We start from the raw sequence: 24,934 nt of genomic DNA, 5'->3' as shown, positions 1-24,934 counted from the left end.
CTACCAGCTTTTTGCTGAAAACAGAATTTGTTAATGTGGCATCCCTTGAACCTAAATAGGACCTGTCATTAATGGATTCTGACATGTCTGTATTTTGTTTTTTTGATTGTTCAAAAACATCGTATAAAATGGCATATGGTTTGCTGAGCTATCGGAATACAGTTTGGCAGGCTTACAATAAAATACGGCTCCTAAAGTATCTTGCAGTTGGGATTGATTGACTGAAACCGACATTACATCCTTTTTCAGCTCATGTTTACTTCTTTTTGTTTCTTCAGTGCGTTTTTTAGACGCATTTCTTACAAATTTTCTACTTAAATTAATCGAATTTCTTGTAATTATTTGTCGCAGTTTAGCAAATTGGCTGCGCGATTTTGACTCTTTTCTTATACATTTCCAGCGTATTTTTTATCATATTTTCTACATAAATTTCATCGACTTTCCCTCAAAATTGTCCCAAAAATGCTTGACCGGGGAAGTTTAATGTAAACTATTACCTTCTGTAGGGATGAACAGTCATGGATCTGGGGAAGAACTTTGAGTCTGGAAGATATAGGGCTATGGATACTTGTACAGTGTGTGGGTGCCCACAAACGGGGGTTTCTGTCCGACAGTAGTAATCGCATGTTCCGTGGAAGCACGTGTTCTCAATTGGTGACTTGAAAAAGGTCCTCGTCAGTCGGTAGTCTGAAAAATTAACACCAACTTGAAAAGAGTTCCGAGGAATTTGAAACATCAGTTTAGGGATAACTATTAAGTCAACAAAAGAAATTCGCTTTGATGCTTTGAAGAAAATTGTCACTACCTCTTTTCGGCTTTTCGTGACAGTTGTCAAGAATTGTGAGCTAGGACTATCAGGGCCCCTTTCGTGATATCTTTATGCCCTGATACGTACTACGTTATGTTTGGTTTTGCTTAGCCTGTGTTATTCGGAATATAATCAACGTAACAAAAATTAATTTTAAAATTTAAAGAGAGATTTTCTTTACTTGTCTAACTGTAATTGGCCTAACTCTTTAGGCAGTGCAGTTTAAAATACCTATTTAAGTTTTGAGAATAACAAGGCGGCTCGTTAATGTGTGTTCGCACATGATGTTCCGACCCGAGCTCATCTACATTTTTGACTTAATTGTCAACCAAACGAAGAGATAACAAAAATAGATGTTTGAATTTAAAAAAATGCTACAAAACCTAGCTACAAATTGAATTACGTTATGCCATTTCTCATTACAGCGCTCACGAGATCTACCGATAAAAAGACTACGAGAGAATACAGCAAACAACAAAATATGCAAAAACAAAATTTTCACGGCAGAAACCAAATATATAATATTAAAAGCACCTAGTAACAACGTCAAAATGCAATCAGATAAAACCTTAACTCCACAAATTTAGTTTTTGCTAACTATACAGCAGATGTATGTTTTTCATAATGAGATTAGATAAAAAGTTGACATAGAGAAAAAAATTGAGTTTAAAGTCAAAGATCAATCAACGTTTCTTAAACCAAATAATTTGAAAAGTCTAAAAAAAATCTTTAGCTTTTTAACAAAATAATTCTTGATAAATTTACTAAAAAGTCAATATGAAACTAATGGGACCTGTCTTTGCTGAGACTAAACCATAGGAATAAACTAAATACGCAGAAAATCTCAACAAAACTAACAATTTACACAAAAACGCAGAAAATCTCAAAAAATTACGAGCAATAACATAAATTATTGAAGCCATTAAAATCATTAGCTATTATCTGAATTTTATTAAATTTTATTTCAGTTTACATTTATACTCAATCAGCTAAAACTATACTGAAAGAGAAAAGAAGCTCGTTCATTTGGGACACATTTGAAAATCATTGGGATCTGTTATTACCTGAATAAGCTAAAAGAAGAGAAAAAAAGAAACACAAATACACCACTAACAAAATTTTTTTATGAAAACGCATAATGTCCACCAAACAAAGCATCAGTTACGATATAATATTAGTAGACAAGTTTTTATTTGAAATTCAAGGAATTGGAGTGGACTTCTCAATGACGAGAATAAAGTGACGAAAAGAACAAAAAAACTGAAACGTTGAAACATCTTTCAAGATGTATAACAGCATAATTTTTAGGACTATTGGCTTTAAACTGACTGCTTCGGGTAACATCACTCATTAAAAGTTTATGGGCAGCATTACAGGCAAAATTACAGGTTTATGAGACCGATCAGAATTTCACGGCTACCTAAAAATAAAAGAAAAGCAAAAACAGCAAACTCACAAAAATTAAGCGAGAAAAGTTTCAAAGCCATTAGAGAATGAACTTTTCAGTATAAACTATTCTATTTTCAAGTAATTTTTTTAACAGCAAGGCGATTGTTTCAATTGTTACAAAATGACTTGAAAAACAACAAGTATAAACAAAGATATTAAAACCACGAAGTTTTTGAGAAAACCCATAGTATCAAAGTCACAAAATTCTACAGATTTCAACGGAAGGCATGTAATACGCTATATTATGACTAGATGATTTATAGACTAGAATGTTTGCCATACAAAATTTATCAATAAGACATTACAACAAGTCATTGACTATGAAAACAACAACAAAAACATGCAAAATCCAAAAGTTCGGTAGAAAATTGAGAGAAGAAAGTGTCGAAGCTATTTAAACCATAAGCTTTTTTCTCTGAAAACTTTTTCAAAGAGCCATTGATCGTCTTCACTAGGCCAATGGGAGCTATCAATTTTAGGATAATGTAATACAATTTCAAGAGGAACCAAAATTACTAAAAAAAAATCCAAAAATTATAAAACTAATGAAAACTCGTGCACCGAAGTCAAAAAAACCAATAGTTAGAAGACAAAACCGCTAACTATATAAAGATAAAATGTTGTTGACGTAAAAAAAGCGGTTCTGTCATTACCGAGACTGACTTACAATCCACGAAAATAAGCTCAAGATTGATTTATGTTCAAAAAAACTTCAAAAAAAGAATATTTTTAAAGTCTTAACAGCCATTAATTTCAAAAGCTTTCATAGGAATTCAATGAATATGCTCAGCTATGCCACGATGTGAATACAAGGATGTTTATCATGCCTAGGTAATCAATAAGACATCACAATATGTCTTATGACTATGAAAACAAAAACAACAAATACAGGCAAAAATCAAAATTTCTTTAGAAAAATGGGAGAAGAAACTGCTGAAGCCATTTAAGCCATATTTTTCCCCAGAAAATTTTATCTATGATCTTTTGGACGTCTTCACTAAAGGAAGATGTAGCCATCAATATTAGGATGACGTGATAAGATTTCAAAATGAACCAATAAAATGAAATGTCCAAAAAAATTTTTAAAAAATTTGAAATCTTGTGGCATTGAAGACGTATAATCAATAGTTATTTGATAAAGCTGCCAATGAGATTATTTTATGTTGCAGTGGTATGAAGGAGTTCAGTCTTGTTTTTACTGAGACGAACTTACAGTTCACAAAAATAAGTTTATGATTTAATAATTTTAAAAAAAATCGAAAATTAAATTTCAAAGCTTTAACAGCCATTAGCTGTCCACTCACAGCACTAGATAGGTTCACTTAATGCTCATTAGCAAATCTATTGCACCTTTAGTCAACAAGTTTATACCATAGGATTATAAAACTTCAGTAAAACCTCAAAAAATAAATCAAAATTTTATTTGAAATTACGAAATTTGAGATACGAATCCAAACAAAACATGAGCGATCCCTTTGAAACAAATTTTTTGTTCGTTGGGCTTCATTTGATCGTAAAAAAGGTTTGTCTTTAACGGAACTTTGATATTAAAAGTGTCTAGTAGTCTCTAGGTGACTTGAAAAAACAAAAAAATTGTAAAATTGTCTAAAAAAAGAGCTCCCAATCCTAATTCGAATTTTTTTATATAATAAACTTCCCTCTAAGACTAGATCTAGTCTTTATTATCTCCTTTCGTCTATTAAAAACCTAAAATTGATTTACTTTTTGGCGTGAAATCTAGTTTTGAATTGAATTTTTCGTAGAAAAAACGTTAATTCGAACGAAAATTACGGTAAAAGTGAACAAAAGTGAACCAAATATCAAGTGTTCACATGAAACTTTAAACCTCGATAACTCCTCGAAAAAAACGAAATTCTAAAAAATCTTTTTAGTTTCGAATTCTACGCTGGACGAGCTTTTTAATGATACCATGCACATTTCTCTACGATGAATATATCGGTCGGCCAAAATTCACGGAACAAAAAAAACAATCCACGTGTTAAAAGGAATAAAATTTAACAGTTTTGAGAATAAAAATTAAAAAGAACCTGAAATTTTCCACAATTCCGTCAAATTAATCCACCTACCAACGACGGGAGGAGCACGGCGGAAGTCGAGCAACTGGTCCAGGTGGAATGACGCAATTTCCGCATTATGTCTCTCCAAATCCACAAAATAGAAGTGATCTGGAAAAGTTTGTTGATCTCTGGTCAATCTCATCGGTTTTAACAACCCGAGCAAATTGGCCTCGTATTTGACTGATAATTTTAATTGCGAACCGCCGGGTTTGTTTTCAGCGTAAACTATTCGGTTCGACTTTAGTAACGTTTTGACCCAATCAAGCCAAGGTGAGTTTACTGGGTATAAGCTATCACTTGTGATGCTCTGGTAAAAATTTGCGACTACCGGGTTAACGTTATGCCCTGAAAATGGAAGCTTTTTGGGAGCAGTTAGGTTTGCATATAATTCTGATAATTTTGATAAGAAAACTTTGTGTCGGAGTAAATTTGACAAGTTGCGATATTGCGGTGGGCGGCGTTCGGCTGAATCCATCAAATCAGATTTCTCCGCTTCCATCCAGAGAAACGGTTTTTGATTCTCGGGAATCTTTTCAGATTTTTGTTCATTTGAGCCGCGAATTCTTTCACGAGATGATCTGCCGAATGGTGGTGAATTTTGATTGCTGTCATTATCGACAGGTTGTTGATCAAAAATTGGTGGTAAATTTATGAAAGCTATTATTATAGAGGTAAATATTAAAGTAAAGTACGCAATATAAATAAGAGATCGGACCATTTTAGCAAGCGAAGCTGCAGAAAGCTGTGTATATATAGCAACACGACTAAAGGCATTGTTGTTTTTGAGCGCCCTCATTTTTAATTGAAACTTGAATCCTCTTTGTCAAATTTGAGAGGAAAAATAGTTGCTTTGTATGATTGTGTAGGGACAGCGGAGGTTGTACGCGGGTGGGTTGTGGATGGTCGTTCAGGGAATTGGGGAAGTGGGATTGAAATTAAATTGGGTCCTTTTCTAAAGGGGGAGGAAAGGGGGTGCATTGAGGCGATGAAAATTTAAATAAATGGCTTATAAAAAATTAACAGCTAGTCATACAAAAGCACAAAATGGGCAAACAATACAATATACGCAAATTGAAAAACCCCAATTGGGCAAAAATGGCAATTCAATTTGTAGTTGCAGAAGTAAGTACAAGAACCGTTTGAAAATTACCAAATTTAACTGCCCTGTTTTGCTTGAAGATATTCAAAATTGAACGCGGACTTCATTTCTCGGCCAAGTTCAGCAAAGTTTAATAGAATTATCAGTTTTGGGGGCTAAGCTGAGATCGATAAGGGCGTATTTATGAAGAGAGAAATAAAGAAAATAACCCAAAGTTGTCAAATAAACCTGAAAAATAATTATTTATCCCGAAATACCGCGAGGAAAAAGCGCCGCGAGAGGGTGGGGTGGGGGGGGGGGGGGGTATTTAAGTTAAATAAAAGAACAATTGAGTCCACAGCCTAAGTTATGACGTGAATTATTTCACCCTTTTTATATCAATACCCTTTATGTGGGCTTCATACTTGGGCTCAGGGGGAGAGAAATGGAGGGGGTTTAGCGGAGATTTTGGGCTGAAGTGTGAACTTGTGATGAAAATTGAAGTAGAGTTAGCCCCCAAGCAGTTTATATATATGTGTGTGAATGATAAGCTGGAAAAAATGCCCACACTTTTTGTTCAGACCGTTCCTTCCGCCCACTTAAATTCTACGTAATAAAAGGTATAAGTGCCCTTTTTGAGTGTTAGCAGAGCCAAAACTGATGAAATTTAATCTGGTCTTTTCAGCCTTTTTGTCAACGGCCAAATTCAAATTAGCAGTGAAGCTGAAAGAGAGAACACGGAAAACGCGGCAAAAGTAATTGTAGTAATAAAAGGTAGTTTCGTGGCTATATAGATTCCTCCGATTTTTTGTTTTTTTTTCACATTTTTTCTCAATTAAACGCCGCGCTTTCTCTACTTTTGCTCAATTTTCAACAACAGAAAAAATCTTGAAGTATCGAATAACAACGGCGTGCGTTTGTCGACCGCGCGCTGCTTTTGGAGTAAAATTATGCTTAAAAGTATACGAAATTATAAATAATTTATAAGTTTGAGAGCGTATGATGGTTTATGCGTTCTCCTTGCTAAGTGTATTTTTACTTTTCCCCAACCTCTAAACAACCCACCCCCCCCTTTTCCCCTCCTCGACCCCTCAAATTTATCTCTCTTATTGGCAATCCGCAAGATACTATTAGTGCAAAATCGGAGTCGCCGTGGCGAAATATTAGAAATATTATCCGTTCTGTAAAAGCTTTTTAATTAATCATAAATCAGGCTTTAATAATGCACCTACAGTATAAGGACGCAGTGTATATATATCGTGTATGTATGATAGCGACTGCAGAAAATGGAGGAAAGAATAGTTGGTTTTTAACGTTTTTACAAACAAACGCGACCATTATAAGTATTTGTTGGCCTTCGTGTTTTAGCCTTGCAAACGAAACAAAAGTCTAATAATTCTTATCCCTCGCAGTAATTCAAAAAAGATTGTATGGTCTTAAGTTTTTGTTGACTGGGGATTTGGGGATTTGAATTGTTTGGGAATGTTTTAAGTGCGAAATTCATTTCTGATAATCGCTGTTAAATCGTGGACTAACTTTGTTGCGTTTTTGGCTCTTGTTGAAGCAGTAAATATCAGCAGCAGTCATAAAACCAGTATTATTCTATTACAAACTCGTATCTTTTATATTTAGAACTAATGTCACCGCTTTAATAGGAATTCCTGCTCTTAAACCTTGCAGAACGGTTAAAGTTCGCTCACCAAAACGAAAAATCAAACCACCGAAATTTTTGAGAAGTCAAACCACCGAAACTTAAATTGACTTGGTTTTTAACGTCAACTTGGGGAAAAACTGATCATTTGTCATTCAGGACTTCGCATCAAAATTTTCATGAAAATCGTACAAAAATTTAACTTTTACTCTTGATAACAGTAACAAATGTGTGTTTTAAAATAATACCGAAAATGACAGAAAAGGATTACTTGACAAAAAATAATGGGAAACTCAGTTAAACAAAACTACTTTTTGCGTTTCAATAAAGTTATAAACTAAAAGATATCAAACAATTGTTATAGCTAACGCATGCCTCTTGGCAATTTTTTTCTTGTAGCCATACAAGACCAAGATGGGGGGGGGGGGGTTCAAATAGTTGGGGGTATGAGGTGTATCTGACTCCAGCAGAAAAGATCTCTCATATGATGAGTCTATTTTTTTAAAAAAATGTTAAATTTAGCAACAAAATGTCAATTTTTCGGAATAAGCGAGCACTTGAAACACGACTGGCTCATAAACTCCGAATAACAGCAACCATTCCCTTAATGCTACCTACTTGAGGATAGAACCCGGATCAGTTATAAATATGCCTTGCTAAAGATATAATCCAGGCGGGATCTCCGGTCTGTTTATCCATAAATTACTCACAACTCTGACACTGAATTGTTATTAAAAGACCTTCTTAACAATTATTTTTACACAGCTGGGTAACCAAAATTGTATTACAACACGCGGCTATACCCTCTCAATGGGTTTAGAAGACACGTTGAGATTTCAGATCTCCAAGATATGACTGTCATTGAGAGCTCATTAAAGGCTTACTTGAAGTAAGCAAGGGTCTTTGCGTCTCAAAATATTTGGAAAACTCGAAAAATTCAACCACTTGGTGGAGAACTTGTTAAAGGTAGTCAAAATGGCATGTTTTGAGGAAAGAGTTTCCTGCCGTGCCTTTCGCTAATGTTCGATATATATAAAGACTTATAAACCGTGAAAACTGGCCTTCCACTGGTGTACCAATAATATGACGAGCAACAAAATCAAAGGTCCAGGAATTGTCGAAAAGTATCATAAATGACGGGAATTGGGCCAGAATGCTACGCTAATTCCGCCAAAGCCCATATGTTTTGATCGAAGTCAGCCGTGGAAAAATGACAAAAAATGCCAGGAAAAGTATTGACTGGGTGGAGTAAAAACATTATGCAGGATCCAGGACTTTCTCTCGTGCATAATGCTTGTCAGTCAAATGCCCAACAAAGTATAAAATTGTCAAACTTTGTTTTAAAAGTGCGTGTCATAGACCCTTATCCTTAATTATATATCCCCAGTTGTTTTAGAAGGTAGTTTTTCTAGCGCAACCTGAATAGGTTGATCTGTAATAATTTGTCAATTCATGGTCTGCATACCACCAGTAGGATAGTTTCAATCGTTTTCCAAGAAAAAATTTTATGTCGCCGATTTCTCTAGGTTGTACATATATATCTTGCCATATGAACTTTCACATTAAGATAGAAAATGTATCGTTGGAAAACAATTTTATTGCCCTCTGTCAAAAAAGGAGACATTATGATTAATTGTTCAAACTAACTCAGAGCATTAGAGCGATTAGATACTGCCTTTTATTAAATTTGAAGTTCGACTTTCGTTATTCCCCCGATGCACAATTTTTTCAAAACTCATGAGCTGCCAAAATTTTAAAAATAAAAATAAGAATATGAAAAAAAAACGTACATTTGAAAAAATCACTTTTGACAAAACCGGGCACATCTGTGTTCAAACAGTTCTTACAATCTTTTTGACGAATGTAAAATGCAAACACTACATATTTTGAATTTGTTTCTAACCCAGATTCCTTTTCAAAAGGCCAATCATAAAAGCAATTTTTGAAACTTTTCTGTTTAATGCAGAAAGCGTATTATATGCAAACTTTGTTCTTAACTGGAATCAATTTTGTTGAAATGTTCGTTAAGTTTGTTAAGTCAAATAAATTTTCATTCAAAAACGTTTTCGATATTGCCAGCAAAATTAGGATTATAAAGGTTTTCTATCAAACCTTAAAATTAACAAGTAGCGTCGGTAATGTGGGATCGCACATAAGGTTCCGACCCAGCTCATCCAAAATTTTATCATAATTGTCTACCAAATGAGTAACAGGTAGAGAAACCCAAAAATTAAAGTACTTTTCAAAAAAAATTGATGTATGAACAAAAAGATAGCCTATGAAGCAAATAACTCAGTGGAGTAAAAAATTATACATTAGATTGATGAGATATGCGAATATTCAGAATGCAAGTTAAGACGAACAACAACAAAAATTAATTACATCAAAAACTTTATGTCCGTTTTAATAAACAAAACTTAATAACAAATGCAAAATAGCGTCGGATAACAACTGAAATTAAACAAAACAACTTGTAATTTGCCAGAAAAGATATGGAACGAGTCAATAAAAGGACTTGGCATCAATTAGACAATAAAGATCAAAAACAGTAAAGTTGAAAAATTCGCTTATTTAAAAAAAAACAATAAATTTCAAAGTAATGAAAACCAATAGAAATCAACCAAAATATCTCTTTGGTTAACATTAACCAATGTTTCTATAGAAGGTAATTAAGAACTGTCGTTATTCAATTTTTTATGCGGTTAAAAAGAACAAATAGACAACAAACAAAAAATCAATTAGAACTTGCCAGAAAACACTTTCGAAGCCATAAAGCCACAATTTGGCCCTCAAAACTGTTCGATTGCACCTGCATCGATTATTGATAATGATTTATGCGACCTCTCTTTATCGAAACTAGGCATCAAGTAGACAAAAAAAGGCAAAATTAAGTATTACTCAATTTTTTTTCGAAAAAAAAATTATTTCCAAAGACATGAAAGCCATTAATTACAAAATGATTTAATTAAAGGGGTTCGTTTATTCTACCAGGGAAGCCCTTGAGACCAGCAATTATCCAGAATTTGTCTGGCGTCTACAAAGAGAACGTCAAATATGACAAAAATTTAAAGTTAATTTACTTTTTTTTGTGAAAAACCCGTGTCGAAGCAGGAAATTCATGACGAATTTTTTAAAAACATAAGATTTTGTGACACTAATCTTTTTTGACACCTTCCGCTGGCAACAATGATGTCATATTTGGCCTGTAATTAACGAGACTAGGTAACAAACAGACATAAAAGGAACAAAATTGCGAAGTTAAAGTGTTTTTTCTTATTTTGGAAATCAGTTGTTTTCAAGGTTATGAAAGCCATCAGCTATCTTCTCAAATCAGAATGTCGACTCATCTATTCGTCCCTGAAAAGCCAATGAAAGTATGTCATTGTTTAGGATTTTTCATACAACTAAAAAGACAAAATAAAAACGACAGTTAAAGGGATAAAACTAAAAATTCAATTAAATTCTTCAAGAAAGTAGTGTCGAAGCCGTAAAGAACCATAATCTATTTTTTAACGATTTTAAAATTATCAATTTTGCCTTCTTTTGAACAGCAATAATGTGATAATGTGACAATTCTAGAAAACATGAAAAATGGGCAAATACCTAAAAAAATGTGAAATCTAGTAGTAACAAAGCCAGAAAACCATAAATTAATGCGTGTAAACGCAGTAGATTGAAATTGAGTTTCGTAGAAAGACAAAACTGTTTTTCATTGCTGACACTAAGCTACAAGTTGACAAAATTAAAAGAAAAATGCAGGCAAAATTTAAAGGCCACTTTTTTTTTAAAAATCAAATATTTTAAAACGTCAAATTAACCATAAGTTTTCAAGCAATAAACTAAATAAAATAATTTGACACTAAAGAAGGCAATCGGACGTATCACTAGTGAGCTTTGATTCGAAATGTTCTGTTATTTAATTAATATAAAAAAGATCGAATTTTTTCAATAAAAAAACCGACTGATTACAATCCGATTTACTTTTGGATTGTAACAGTTCAAGGTTGGTCCAAAACTAGCCCTGCTAATTCTGTTTGTCAATTAAGAACACTTCATCTTACGAAATTCATAGATATCGATATTTTTTAGTTAAAAATTTATTTAGTTAAAAAATTAAAAATAAATGCTGCGTTTTCGAAAATCAACAGATAAAGTTTGCAAAAAACGGCAACGTTTTGTTTACAGAGCACTCTCAGCATAAATTGATGTAGAAATTGCCCCTTTGGGTCTACAAAGATTGTGTTAGTGGTGTTTTGGTGTGCACTTCCTGCAAATTTATTTAAAGTGGACCAAAGAAACTTATTTTGCGGTGTTTTTGATAAAAAAGTCTGAATTTTTTTGAATTAATTAGGCAGAATTTTTGACAAAAAAATAAAATAAAAATAGCCGACAATATTTTTTGTCTTTAATAATAAAATCAACAACACTTTCTTGAAAAATTGTCACAAATTTTAGCAAATTTGACGAAATTTTAGTCAAAATTCCGAAAAATGTGAATAAAATCAACGGAATTCGCTATATTTCCTCAAAACTTTAAACCTCGATAACTCCCTCTAAAAAACCAAAATAAAAAAATCTTTTTAATTCCATTTTTTACGCTGGACAAGCTTTCTAATGATGCCGGTCTCAACTCTCTACGATGAATATATCGATCGGCCAAAATTGTCTAAACAAAAAACCCATTTGAGTATGCAGTCCCCCCCTCCCCTCAAGAGGGGTCGGAACAAAAAGATTTTGTACGATATTATTCTTGTCAAATTGCAAAAATTCGGAGTTCTCAAAGGATTAGTTATGTCAAAACAAATCGTTCATATTGTGCCTACTTCACTTTTTATAAGTTTCATCTCGTTTTTAGTTCTGTATGTTGAAAAGTTATTGTTTCCGGTTTCTTTTAACTTGTTTTCCCTAATAGACTTTTATTAATTATCTTTCGGATAATTTGTTCAAATTTACCCACAAGCAAAGCAATTCCATTAGAGCCAACTCATGTCCAAATAAAAATTCAGTGTTAATTCCCTGTCCCAATACTGATTACGCATGTTCGGCGTTGGACTTCGGCGTCTGATTTGAAGAGCGTTAAGGTTCAGTAGCTTCTCTGGTTCAGTACAAAAACCGTTTTTTGACTTCTGGAAAGACTTTGAAAAAGCTACATTCGTTAACGTTTTGCTTTACAGCTGAATCAATCTTCAGCGGTTCTATCATCAGTGTTCTCAAATGTGTGCTCGTCTGTCCGACAAACATGGACTCAAAACCACTCTTCAGAGGTTTAGGTCCAGACCCAAATTGAGCTATGATCATACCCACTCGAACGCACACAGACCGAAATCACACGGTCTGCACAGCGTTTCGAACCCACAATAGTCTGGACCATGGTCTGGTTCTGGTCTGATCAGAGATCACTTCAGTCTGAAAAGTCTGATCAGAGGCCGGTTCGAGCGCACTTGAGTCTGATCAGAGGATGATTCGAGCGCACTTGAGTCTGACCAGAGCCCGTTTCGAGCGCACTTGAGTCTGATCAGAGGCCGTTTCGCGCGCAGTAGTGATAAAATAGCTGACGACCTTTTGGTTGCTTTGCGCAAATTGCCAATGATGCAGAAAAACAGAGAAAAGGTGCATATTTCCAGAATCGGTTTATATTGAGTCTGTTTAAAAGGCTGTTCAAAACTCAGAGTTAGAATTCAATTAAAATTTATAGTAACATTGCAATACTCGTGCAGCGAATCAATCCAACAATTGAATAATCGTTCAACCCAAATAATATTTTTTCTGAATTCCTGGATATTATTTTAGGAGCAAACGAATCGCAGAGGTCGTCAGCTGGCTCTGTTGTGTCCCTCTCATTGTCACTTTTTGTGAGCAATTTATTAATTTTTTTTTATTTTGACTCAATTATAGACCTTAAAAAAGACCTCTTTGACAAAGTTGTTATATTTTGTGACTGTTTCCTGTTTTCAATTATCCGCTTCAATTATTTTTTTAAAAAATATATGCTTTGTCTCATGACAAAAAATTGGGCTTCCAATAAAATTTTCCAAGAAACATGCCTTAAAGCTTCCAAGAAGTTTGCTCTGTTGATTGCTCATTTTATACTATTTTGAAAGGTTCAACTCTTTGAGACAAATCTAAAAAGTGAGATAAAAACTGATTATGCTCAAAGTCTAGTGTGAGATGAATCGTGAAATCTTGAAAAAAGTGGGAAGCTTTAAAACGTATGAAATAATGACTTCTTGCTTAATCAACTTTCAAAGTTAGTGATCAAGCCTAACTTCATTGTTGATTTTCTTTAACAGCGAAATTGAGGTCTAATATGAGAACAATTTAATCCATTGTTTTATTTTTTAGCAACTTGACTAACTCTCGGTGTATTGGTTTCGTTTCCGAATATCCTGATTAGTCTTTGAGGTGTCATGAAATTTTTGCCTACCATTAAGTTGTTGCCACCCAAAAAATGATTGCCACCCAAACAATCGGTGAACCGCACGTTGCAAAATAATTTTCTGGTGCTGAATTTGAGCACAACTTGCCTTTTTTTAGTTACGATTGAACGATCACTTAGAAACTACCCGCAAGTACCTTATTTGACAATTGCATTTTTGAAATATAAGCTCTTAGAAAAAAAAATTTCAATAAAGTTTTGTTTTATTTATTATTTGATTAGCTAAGTTGTGCATTTTGAACGTTTCAGCGTAATAGCCAAAACATTCATAATAATGAGATATTTTGATACTTTTTTACTGATTTCTTTTTTTAAAAAAACATGAAGGTGTTTTCAGTTTTAGCTTTTCGGGATTATTAGTTTTGGTACAGGTAGTGAAAAAAATTGAGCTGATAATTGTGAATTTTTACAATTCGTAAAATGAGATTATTTTGCCCCCACTTTACAAACTGTTTGCATTGAACCAATCTCAATAACTTTTGTGGAAAAAAAATCTGCTTCTCTCATTTTTCAGTTTAAAATGTCAAAAGTCAAAGTTAATGCAATAATATAAAAAAAACTCAAATTTTTTGTAGCAAGAAGAAGTATTGTTTTATTCTTTTGTAGTTTGAAAACCAATTTTTAGGTTTTTTGGTAATCGATTATCACTTTTTCAGGCTGATTTTTCTTTTTTCTGTCTGGGAAAGCGTTTGTGATTATTGAAAAAAACTGTGTCTAGTTTTCATGAACACCTTTTGTTTGCATTATCTTGATAACTAAGAATTGATGGGTTTCCAAGCTGATGGATGAAACTTACTGTGAAAAAACATTTATTTGAGCTCCTTTGTTTTTCAAAATAATTTTTCAAAAACTATATATATGTATCCGCTTTCTGCGTTCGGGAATATTCAATAGAACAAAAGAAGTGCTCGAAAAATTCTTTTTCATTAAGTATTTTTCATTCTCATTGACGTATTAACAAATAGAGCAGTCATCAAGATAAGGCAAACAAAAAGTTTTTTCTTAAAAATAGACAACTTTTCCCTCATTATTCAAAAATCCCGTGACTATATACATGCATGTCGCTCTTATATAATTTGCAGCGAAAACAAATTAAAATTTTCCCATGTTTCCTTTAAGAAAAATAAAAATCATTAAAAAGCAAAGAACAGTAGCAAATTGTCAAATATATTTTATCCGATATTTGTCGCTAACAGTAGAAGCAATATGTATGAGTAAGATGTCAAAATTTGTAATTATGAAAAGTTCTCAACAAATAAAATGGCATGAGAGCAAAATTGACCTGTCTTTGGAGAGAATTCAACATTTATTTTTAAGGGAACTTAGAACAATTTTTGTTTCATAAAGTACTCGGGTCGCTACTTCTTAGTAGTCATACAAGGATCATATATGATGTCATACAAATAATAACGTATTTCCTAGTACGATCCTTGTATGTTTACTAAGAATTCATATATGATCCTTGTGTGATTACCAAGAAATCATATATGATCCTAGTATGATTACCAAGAACCATACTCCTAGTTTTCGCAAATCTTTTTCCATTTATGTTATTTTTTATTTTATTCGGTAAGGCATCACCTATGTGATTCCCCGGCATCACTTTGTGATCCCCGAAAACACCCTAACGTTTTTTCAACTTCGATAGAAAATGAAAATTAATTAGTTTTTAGGTCTTGAAATTTTTTTTTATGGTCCCTGTATGATTACTAGGAAATCATATATGATCCTTGTATGACTACAAAGAGTTCATACAAATCGTATATGACCTAGAATGATTACTAAGAATCATATATGACCTATTATGACTACTAAGAATTTTGTATGATGAGCAACCCGGGTATGCAAATAATTCCTTGTAATTTTGTTGCTATTCTTGACGATCTCAATTTCTATGATTTTCTTGCTCGATAACGAAAACAGCTGTAAAATCAGCAAATAATCTCGCGCACCAGTGTTTTTGAGTATCTTCGTCCTACTTTCCACTCCAGGTTAGTAATTTAGTAATAAGGAACAAATGTCACCTTGTCAATTGGATGTCACTTAAAATAGAAGAGACCATCTATAGTTGAAACATTTCACGGATAAAGATATGAGCATTTAAATCAAAATTTCTGGAGCTTATTGTGAAACAGTTACGCTCTTTCTATCTTCTCATATGAATCTTTTAAAAAGGTCAAATAGTAAAAAAAAAGTTTACGAAAAAAAGAATTGTATAATATCTTGTTTTACTTTTCAATTTTTTTCTGCTGTAAAGTACTTTTGAGGTGTGGGTACATTTCTCATTCAAGTAATACTAAATTTTTAGTTCTGTTATTATTAGATATAATTATGAATCAGAAAGTTTAAATCCTCAGAACTTTTCTTCAAAAAAAACATAGCAGCAATTGGCTTCTACTAGCAGCTCTTTCAGTAAATCAAATATAAATGACGACAAGATTTTCCTTTAGTTTAATTTAAAAAATGTCATACATCGTCTTACAGTCTCTAATTTTGTCCAGTATTTCTCTTAACACTTTGACATTCATAAAATTTTCATAATTTCCCACAAATCGGTTTGCTATTTCATTTCGTGATCTCATTACGATTTTGGTTACTTTATTTCAACCCAGAATTCACAATTTTTCTAGAAACTTTTTCAAAAGACTGATGAAGATATTAGATTGGAAGGAATCCAATAATGCCTTTTCATCCACCAATTTTAATGGTTGTGTATATACGGTAAATATTTATTGAAAGATGTGTTTTCAAAATCATCTATTAAATCCACTCCTGAAATTCAGGATTTTTTATTATCTCTGACAAATTCAGAACAAATTTATCTCTGAATGTCAGCATATATAATGAAAAGAATAATTTGGGTAATCTCTCTGCCAAAAACTTACCTCAAACAAAATTTTATGAGGATACTGCAATTGTTTACATCTAACGAGATTAAATAAATTCGAAAGAACTCAAAACCTCTAATTTTAAAATGTTTTCTGAGAAAACATTATTGTTATCTTCTACAAAGCCAGTTCTGAAAACCAACTGAACAGTTGAGAGTGAGAGGCAAAATCAATTATTCAAAGCATTGATATTGAGTATACTACCATCGTTCAAAAACCCCATAAAGATTTTTTGAAGACTAAAAGTGATTTCTCTGCTAATAATTTTTGAGCAGCGTTTTGTGATTTTTTTCAGTATTTCCTCCAAATAACAGGTCTCTTAAATAGATCATGGTCCTTTTTGCAACTAGATGGTTTGGGTTTTAAAAATGAAGGCAAGCAAATAAATTTAACTTTCAAATATGCTTTCAAACAGTAGAATCGTCTTCAAGAAAAAAAATTTTCTGTTGTGTTGAAAGAAATTCGCAGCAGAGCTTACCATTTCATCACATTTTTGAACACAAGTTTTTTTTCTTTGTTTCTGACGGACAATTTTTGGCCGTTCAATTGACGTTTTTCAGTCAATCGAGAAAGGTACCGGTATAAATTTTGTTAATTTTTTCAAAATAATTTTTACTCTGGAGAGATCTCCACGCCAGATTGTTGGCACCGATGAATACAAAACGTCGATTCTCCTTTTTCTTCTAATGATTGTTTCGAAAAATCAATGCATATCAATATTCCTTTCTTCAAATAGTAGAATTTTTAAACAACCTTCGATAAATTTTATGATAAATCCGATTGGAAGTTTTTGTTATGCATTTTATCCGTCGAATTTGGTTTTGAAATATTGGCTCATTTCGATCAAGCTCTTTTTTTGAAACAAACTACAAATCGTCAAGGCTCTTTAATGACCAATTTTTTGTCATTTTAACGAATCAGGCAGTCTTACATTACTTGCACAGCAGTTTTCTGTCGAGCTCTTACGAAAAAAGGCGGCTGATTTCACCTTAGTTAAACTTTCTCAAATTGTTTTTATTTTGCAGTTTATTATTAGTTCAAAAATCTCCTGGAGTCTTCTGAGTGACGCGCACAATTAAGCAAACCTTCCAGTTGAATTTTAAAATAAGTCTGAAATCAAAAAGCAACACGAGCGTTTTTCAAACGCTCTTTTAAGATAATTTTTCAATAATAAACAGATAAAACAAGAGAAGTTGCATTAAACATTTTCACTTATCAAAACTTCATCAGTTAGATGTTGGAAACAAAAAAAGCCACAGGTTCTTTTTCAAATTTTAAAATATTGCTAGTTATTAGTACTGTTGGGATAATAGGACTTAATTTTGCAAACCTGATTTTTGTAAGATTAACGTCAACAGAATTTTGCAAAACTTTTCAATTTCAAACATATTTAATATTTAAGTTACTAAATTGTTGCCTTACCTCCAAATAATCGAATAATCATTTGCAGTTATGAAAGAGCAATTTATTTATTATAACCATTGATAAACACCTAACAAGTTAGTGTAAATAGGGAACGTGATCAGACTAGAAGCGAAATGAAGAATCTGCCGCGGCTTCAATCGATTTTTAGCAAGTGGTTATAACAGAACGAAGCCATTAAAAGACATTAGGGAATAGTATATAACAAGAAGAGAGAACGCGGTGTACTCAATTTGTAGATATTGGACCATTAGAATATGTTAATGGACTAAATAGGTTAGGAGGACGCTAAGGAGGATTGATTAAAAACGTTCAAATTTAGTTCACGTTTACCACAGGTACGGCCAATCAAGCGTGTACCCCGTGACAGAAAGACACTGTTAACAGAATCTCAATTTTGGGTTGTGGTGGCCTATTTTTACTTTTTTTTTTTAAAAAAAGTACCCCCAAATATGGGTGTTTTATTAAATGCCACAAATTCATTCAAGGTTCTGTCTTCCATCAGGAGACAACCAAATTTGATGATAAATGTACGCATTTTGCTCATTTGAAAAGGTGCGGTTTTATAAGATTAATGTCAAATTGATGATTGCAAATATCAAACGAGAAACGAGAAAATCATAATCAAAACCTCCATCCAATTCTTCTATTGATAATGATTTTCTTGCTCGTATAATGGTTGTTATTGGAAACTACACCATTATATGCCATCCTAAAAGTGTACAAATATCAAGTACTGTGTAATAAAATTTTAACTACCAAGAAGGGGGACCGGGGGGGGGGGATAGTCTTCACCCAATTTTCCAGTAGGCTTTGAGGGTTCTAAATTAGGCAAGCAATTTTGAAGTGCTGCAATGATTAAAGAAGGGGCAGAAATGAAAGATGAAAGACATAAAACTAATGATTCTTAACAGACCTCAAACGCAAACAATAAAACGACGACCCGGGTTTCAAATAAATTGCCACTACAAAAAAAAGAGCGTCATTGAGATTCAATTTTAACCAAAGATAACCAACTCGCCTTTAATTTCCTGTTCTTTATTATCTCGATTGAATGAAATTAGCTGTTAGAAATAGGGTGAAAATTGTTTACTACTCACTATTTATGATAAAAATAGCGAAAATGGTAATAAATTTTGGAAGGGAAGTAGTTTGAATGTATGGTTTTGACCGGTTAAAGCGCCCGCGGTGATGGTAATCTTGGGCTATAATTTGAGGCTAAATTCTGTTGACAAAGATTGCATTGAAGGAGTAAATTTACGGTTTGAATGAAATCTAAATTAAGTTTTGGTTACAATTTGGCCTTATTTTATTCCCAATCTTTTTGTCTGATTAGGTTGGTTAGAGTTGTGTGTATGTGTATGTATTATATGGGTACAGAGAACAGAGAGGGTCTATTGGGAATAGATGGGAACAGTTCCAATTATCTGATCGTCTGATTGGCCGACAGATTGTGAAACCGACACTGGTCGAAAACATTTTAAAAACTTTTTTATCAATTTTTTATACCCAAATCGGTGACCACAGTTTTCAGTTAGAGTCGAACAGCCCTGAACAGCCTGTGGATCGAAATACTGATCCATCGAGAGTTTGACTTGCTTATCTTTCTCTATGCTATTATAGCTCACCGCTTCTAACGACCCAAAATGAGAGATATATTATATATGTTATCTGAATCATAGTTTTAAGTGCGGAAAGAAATAACTGTGCTGATAAAATAGATTTGGATAGTTCATAGTTCGAGTGTGGTATGGATAACTGAGTACTATCATGGCTTTTCAATAAATATTTTGAGATATATGGATCATTTCATGGTTTTTAATTTTTTAAGCATATCCCATCCTTGAATGGTTTAAAAAATATATACTGATAATAGATGATACAGAAGAACATATACTACTGCTATATAAAATGATGCGAGAACGCTTTGAAGAATGATATTTGCATTTTTCACTCTGGATGCATCGCTCTTTATTGACCTCAAACCTTCCTAAGATTTTTAGATTTTTCTTTAGGTTGATTTTCGCAGTAGATCATGGCGCCATAAATATGAATGTTCTTGGATGTGGTCCCAAAGGGCTCATGATCTTGATTTCTTGAAGTGTCTTAATAAATTTTTCACCACTCAAAATCCTTTTCGATGGTCAGGTGATTCGTTGTTAGGTTACCTAGGTAACATAGACTACCGATATGGCTTGGATATGGTTGCCAAGTAATATTTTTGGTGTTCAACCCGTGTTCATGGGCCTCAGCTCGAAAAAAAACTATGCAATTCAATTGGGCTGACATCAAACAAATTAAAAACGAGCCGGCCATTGCGCGAACCTCCCCCCTCCCCCCTCTCCCCGCACACACCTCAGTCACTTACACACGCCCAAACACTTTTCTTCTGACTCCACCCTTTTCCGCCTCACCAGAATTCATTCAACTCCACCCGTGAAGACAAAAATGACTGTTGGGTCAAATTGGCCCGGCCCTTTTTACACATAAAGAAAAATAATGCAAGATAAAAAGTCCCGAAAAATACTATTATAAAAATTTCTTATAAAAATTATGAAGTGGGATGAAGTTTATTCCTCTTTACCAAGACGAATTCATGATTTAAAGATAGTTTTATTGTGTGATAAGGTGTCATTATTAGGACCTGATGTAACAAAGTAAATTCAAGTTCACAAATTGTGTGCAACCTATGTGTGCAACCTATGTGATATAGCGTTTGGAATTTTTTCATAGTTTCAGTCTATATAACCCATGTTTATCAGAAACTTCGATCAATTCGCTAAAGCGGATTAGCGAATATCCTTAAAGATTTTTTTCTGATAATTCGTAGTCTTTTTTTTAATGAAAACCGCTTTGTACCTTTATACATTTCTTCCAATTATTCTGGTTAGTAAATAATAGTTATCAAAGTTCCTTCTTCAATTTTTCAAGGAATTGTTTCTTTTTTTGTTAATAAAAAAGAAGTGCATTTACGTCAAGAATTGTCAAACAACTATCGCCTACCGATATTCTAAATCGAAATTATAAATCGGACAAATTGCATGTCGACCAAGAGCCCGGGACGCTTTTCCACAGAGCGAGGAGGGCTTTAAAGGGAAAGAGTAATTGGGTTAAATGGCACGGGCTGGAGGTAATTGGTATCTCCTGATTTCTGGCTAATTCCATTCTGTCACTATACTGCTACCAGCATTACAAATGAGTTATTGCACTCAATATAAAATAACACTTTTACTCCAGGCAATATTCGGCTCCTCCTCAAGTTAAGATTGGGCCACCGCTCAGTTTCTCTATTTTACCAACTCCTGTTATTTATAACTTTGATAGAAAACACTGATCTGGCAAAAGGAATTAACACATCTTGAGTTTGTCAAAATACAATATTTTTCGAATAAAGATATAAATAAGAATGAACCCAATCTATTCAATATAATAAATAAGAGAAGAAAGTTGAAGTTTTTAAGCTTTGATTTTCCTGCAGCCAGTTCTGATTAACAAATGTCACGTTAAATATTGCAAAATTACAAATCAGGCCGATCACTAAGATCGTTTGGTCCGACGGCACTTGTGTGAGGGAGGAACTATATTCTCAACAGGTTTTTTTTTGTTCAGTCAATTTTGGCCCATCGGTATATTTATCGTAGAGAATTGTCAGTGGTATCACTAGAAAGCCCGTCCGGCGTAGAGCGTGAAGTTAAAACGTTTTTTTTTCAAATTTTCGCTTTTTTCAAGAAGTTATAGAGGTTTAAAATTTTTGTGAACATTTCACTATCACACTGACTTTGTTCACATTTTTTAACTTTTTATTTTTTTTTGTTTCGCCACCAATTATGTTTCCATTTTTAATATTCGCAGGTGTTATTGAACTTCAAGCAATACTGAGGCTATATGTTTTCTCATCGTCGTTGTTTTAGAATAAAACAAGTTTTCTTTTCTATCTTGAGAAATTTTTTTTATTTTTACTTTTGCGGCCAATTGACGTCTGTTTTGTTTTTTTCTCATGATTTTCTGGCTAAGTAGAAAAACGCGATGCATTTGTTTTAATAGCGAATATTCAATGTTGTCTGAAATGGTCTGCGGCAACTAATGTTTTTCTTGACTTTGACACAAAGTCTTCCTTGAAAGAAGTTTCCTAAATGTTCCTTGATTTTTGTTTTTTGTTACCAAGTCGCAAAGCTGATAGATCGCACCAAAGATTTCACGAAGTGTGAATGAGGTTCAATAAAATTCACAGTTCAGTGTTGATGAAACTCATTACTTTGAAACTATTAGAGTGGAATTTAACAAATTTTGAGATTTCTGTATATATGTTTTTCTTCTGTAGTTTTGTCACAGTCTGAGTAATGAAAGTTGTCATCGATATCAATAGACGAATATAGTGAACATATCAATGGCTTGACTTCACAGCTGGTCCTTTTTATATCTGGACACAACATGATTTCAAAAAAAACTTAAGTGAATTTAGAGTTCTGGCCGTTTTTGATTCTTTTTTTCTGTCCTGCACTTCAATCTCATTTTTTAGAGACAGGCATATCTGGATCTAAATTTTCGTGTCAATTGACAGGTAATCAAAGATGTAAATTTTAATACAACGCCATTTTATTTTGTAAAAATTTGTCGAGTGTCGTTCATTTCCTCCAATTGGTTTTTTTTGGTTGAAATTTGTTGCTTACTTTTTTAAGTGCTTTCAGGATGAATTCGCTTTCTAAGGAAATTCAGTTGAGTTTTGATACAATTTACCTTTTGAAACAATGTACCTTTTAAAAGTTTGCTAGAATGGTTTTAAAAAATAATAACAGATTATGGAAAAAAATTGCACTCTCGGTTTTGCTCTTTCGACTTAAAATCTATTGTCATTAACCAGGAGTTCTAGCTGCCTCATATACAAACTGTGTGCTTTTTCTTAGCTAATTTGATTTCCAATTTTAAACATCAAAATTTTAACGAAGTTCTAGTTTATCTCAGAGTTATTTCTTTTTTTTTCTGTTTCTGCAGATGTGGATTTATATGATATGATAGCTAATTTGCAACAAACTTCTGGTTTTTTCCATGACCAAACGGAAACGCTTTGAAAACGGAGATTTTAAGCTTTGAAAACGGAATAGATGTTGTTCCGTGGATGGCAAATTTTGTTGTTTTGGTTGGATCAGTTTCGTAAAACAAAAATTATGTATTTGAAAAGTATGAAAATGCGTTTCATTTGAGTTATTGCCTGCCTTTCCAATTGTTCTAGTGTTCGTTCTAGTGAAATAATAAAAAAAATTGATTGCACTGTTTTTATTCCCTCGTTGATGTATGCGTATGTCTTTCTAAGAATCAATCAAAGGTTTAACTACAACATATGAATTATTGAATCTAGTATCTGCAATATTTTGATTTTAATCATGCGTAGCTTTTGATGTTTCAATGGGCAACTAATGACTTTGTTGACTGTGACACTAAGTGTTTGTACTAAAATTTAGTCCATTTTGTACAATTTTTGCTCTTATATTATGTTGTTGCCAATCCCAATACTGGGAGGACTTTTGACTTTTCTAATAAGATTTAATGGGGCTTCATAATGTTTGTTCTTTAGCGTTTGGTTAGCGCTAATATTTTCAAAAAAATTGGAGTTTGATTAAGGATATTTTTCTTTTTTTTTCTGCATATATTAGTTTATACGAAATGAGGATATTCTGGGCACATTTTGTTCTTTTTCGAAAAAATTAGAATATTAAAAAAGCTAAACAAAAACTTCATAAAACGCAAATTGTTTGCATGTTCATTTTCATTGCTCATTTTGGCTTTTGGAAATAATGATTTGTCTAAAATATATGCAGCAATTGTGTCTTTTTTAAGTAAAACAAATTATTTAGCACCGAATTTGCAATTGCTTATTCAGATTTTTCAAAACGAAAGATGTAGTATATTTTTGAAAAAGGAAGCCATAATCACACCAAAGAAAATAAACTCATCAAGTTTCAGTATCGCAACCTCAATTTTGATTTCAAAAATTTTACATAACCGACTAACTTTGGAAAAATTTCTCTCGAACGACTAATGTGAGCTCGAATCCATTTTAACCAGCTTTAGTCGGTGAGAGGGATAACAAAATTCACTAAAAGGGGCTTCAAATGACTTCATTAGATGTGATTATACACAGCAGTAACCACTAACAAAATTAAAAGTAAAAGAACGCCAATTTTGACGCACTTTTCTATTTACTTTTAGCAGTGATTTTGCCACTTGTGATTAGCTGCTGACTGAGAGAATAATTTAGATCACGCAAGACCAAAAAAGTCAAGGTAAGAAAAGTCAATCAAAAAGTGAAAATGGTCAAGCAAAAATTAACATAAAAGGAGACCAACACGTTTCCAATAATTGCTTCAAACTTTGTTCGAGAGCAATTAATAAAATTCAGTGTATTTGCATTCAGATTACGTTATTTTTGTTACTGAGTAAAGCGATATATTATTAGCCAATCAGATTCGAGTTCTTAAATTGCGTATAGAATTGCGTCCAATTTACGTACAAAGCTAGGAAAAAGTGCAAAAATAACATAATTTCAAGTAAATCTAATCATAAGACCTATCAAATAAGACAGGATTCGGCTCAAAAATTTTCGGGTTTTTGGATTCATTGGTACAAAATGGTGACTGGCATTGAACTGATTCGTTATCAGACAAAATACCGGCCAAAAGAGCATGAAAAATTGCCGTCTAAAAAACCACTTGTTGCTATCTTCGATGAGTTAATACGTTGATATGTTCGCCGTAATCTTAATACGTACTAATGCTTATACGTGTTGCTAAAGCCTATACGTGTTGCCGATAATACGTTTAGTTATTGATCTTTGCTTAAAGAAATACGTTAGTTGAATTGAAGTTATCAAAACGAAAGAGTGTTTTACACCTTTATATTTGGTGCCGCTCCATACGAGCCACAGTTTCCAAAACTCAATCCTTATCCGCAAACCTAGAAAAGCACCCGCACCCTCTCAAATTGCCCTACGCATCAACCTTACATTGTCAAGACGATGGCCGCTCTTAGCGAACTAAACGAAAAAAGGGAGATCAAATCAGCAAATTATTCCGAAATTGACGACGCCGATTTATTTCGAGGGTTTAACTGTTAACCTCATTTTGATT

The 24,934-nt window shown here is 33.1% G+C and overlaps 1 protein-coding gene across 12 annotated transcripts in view; it reads right to left on the bottom strand.

The window, feature by feature from the left end:
• The window catches only part of LOC142344525 (extracellular serine/threonine protein kinase FAM20C-like), a 57,048-nt gene that overhangs the window by 16,661 nt on the left and 15,453 nt on the right, over positions 1 to 24,934 (bottom strand). The window contains exons 1-3 of one of the 12 annotated variants that reach the window (XM_075396255.1): positions 18,911 to 19,253; positions 4,306 to 5,662; positions 498 to 687 (exon numbers count right to left, since the gene is read on the bottom strand). In XM_075396255.1, coding sequence (XP_075252370.1) covers positions 498 to 687; positions 4,306 to 5,131 — 1,016 coding nt within the window. In that variant the 5' untranslated portion in view covers positions 5,132 to 5,662; positions 18,911 to 19,253. The other 11 variants (XM_075396254.1, XM_075396257.1, XM_075396265.1 and 8 more) reach the window with 11 other exon arrangements.

The sequence above is a fragment of the Convolutriloba macropyga genome, chromosome 8 (genome assembly GCF_964194025.1).
Source record: "Convolutriloba macropyga chromosome 8, txConMacr16.3, whole genome shotgun sequence".
NCBI classification, from domain to species: Eukaryota; Metazoa; Xenacoelomorpha; order Acoela; family Convolutidae; genus Convolutriloba; species Convolutriloba macropyga.
Note: the sequence above shows the minus strand (reverse complement) of the source record. Positions and strands in the feature narration are given on the sequence as shown.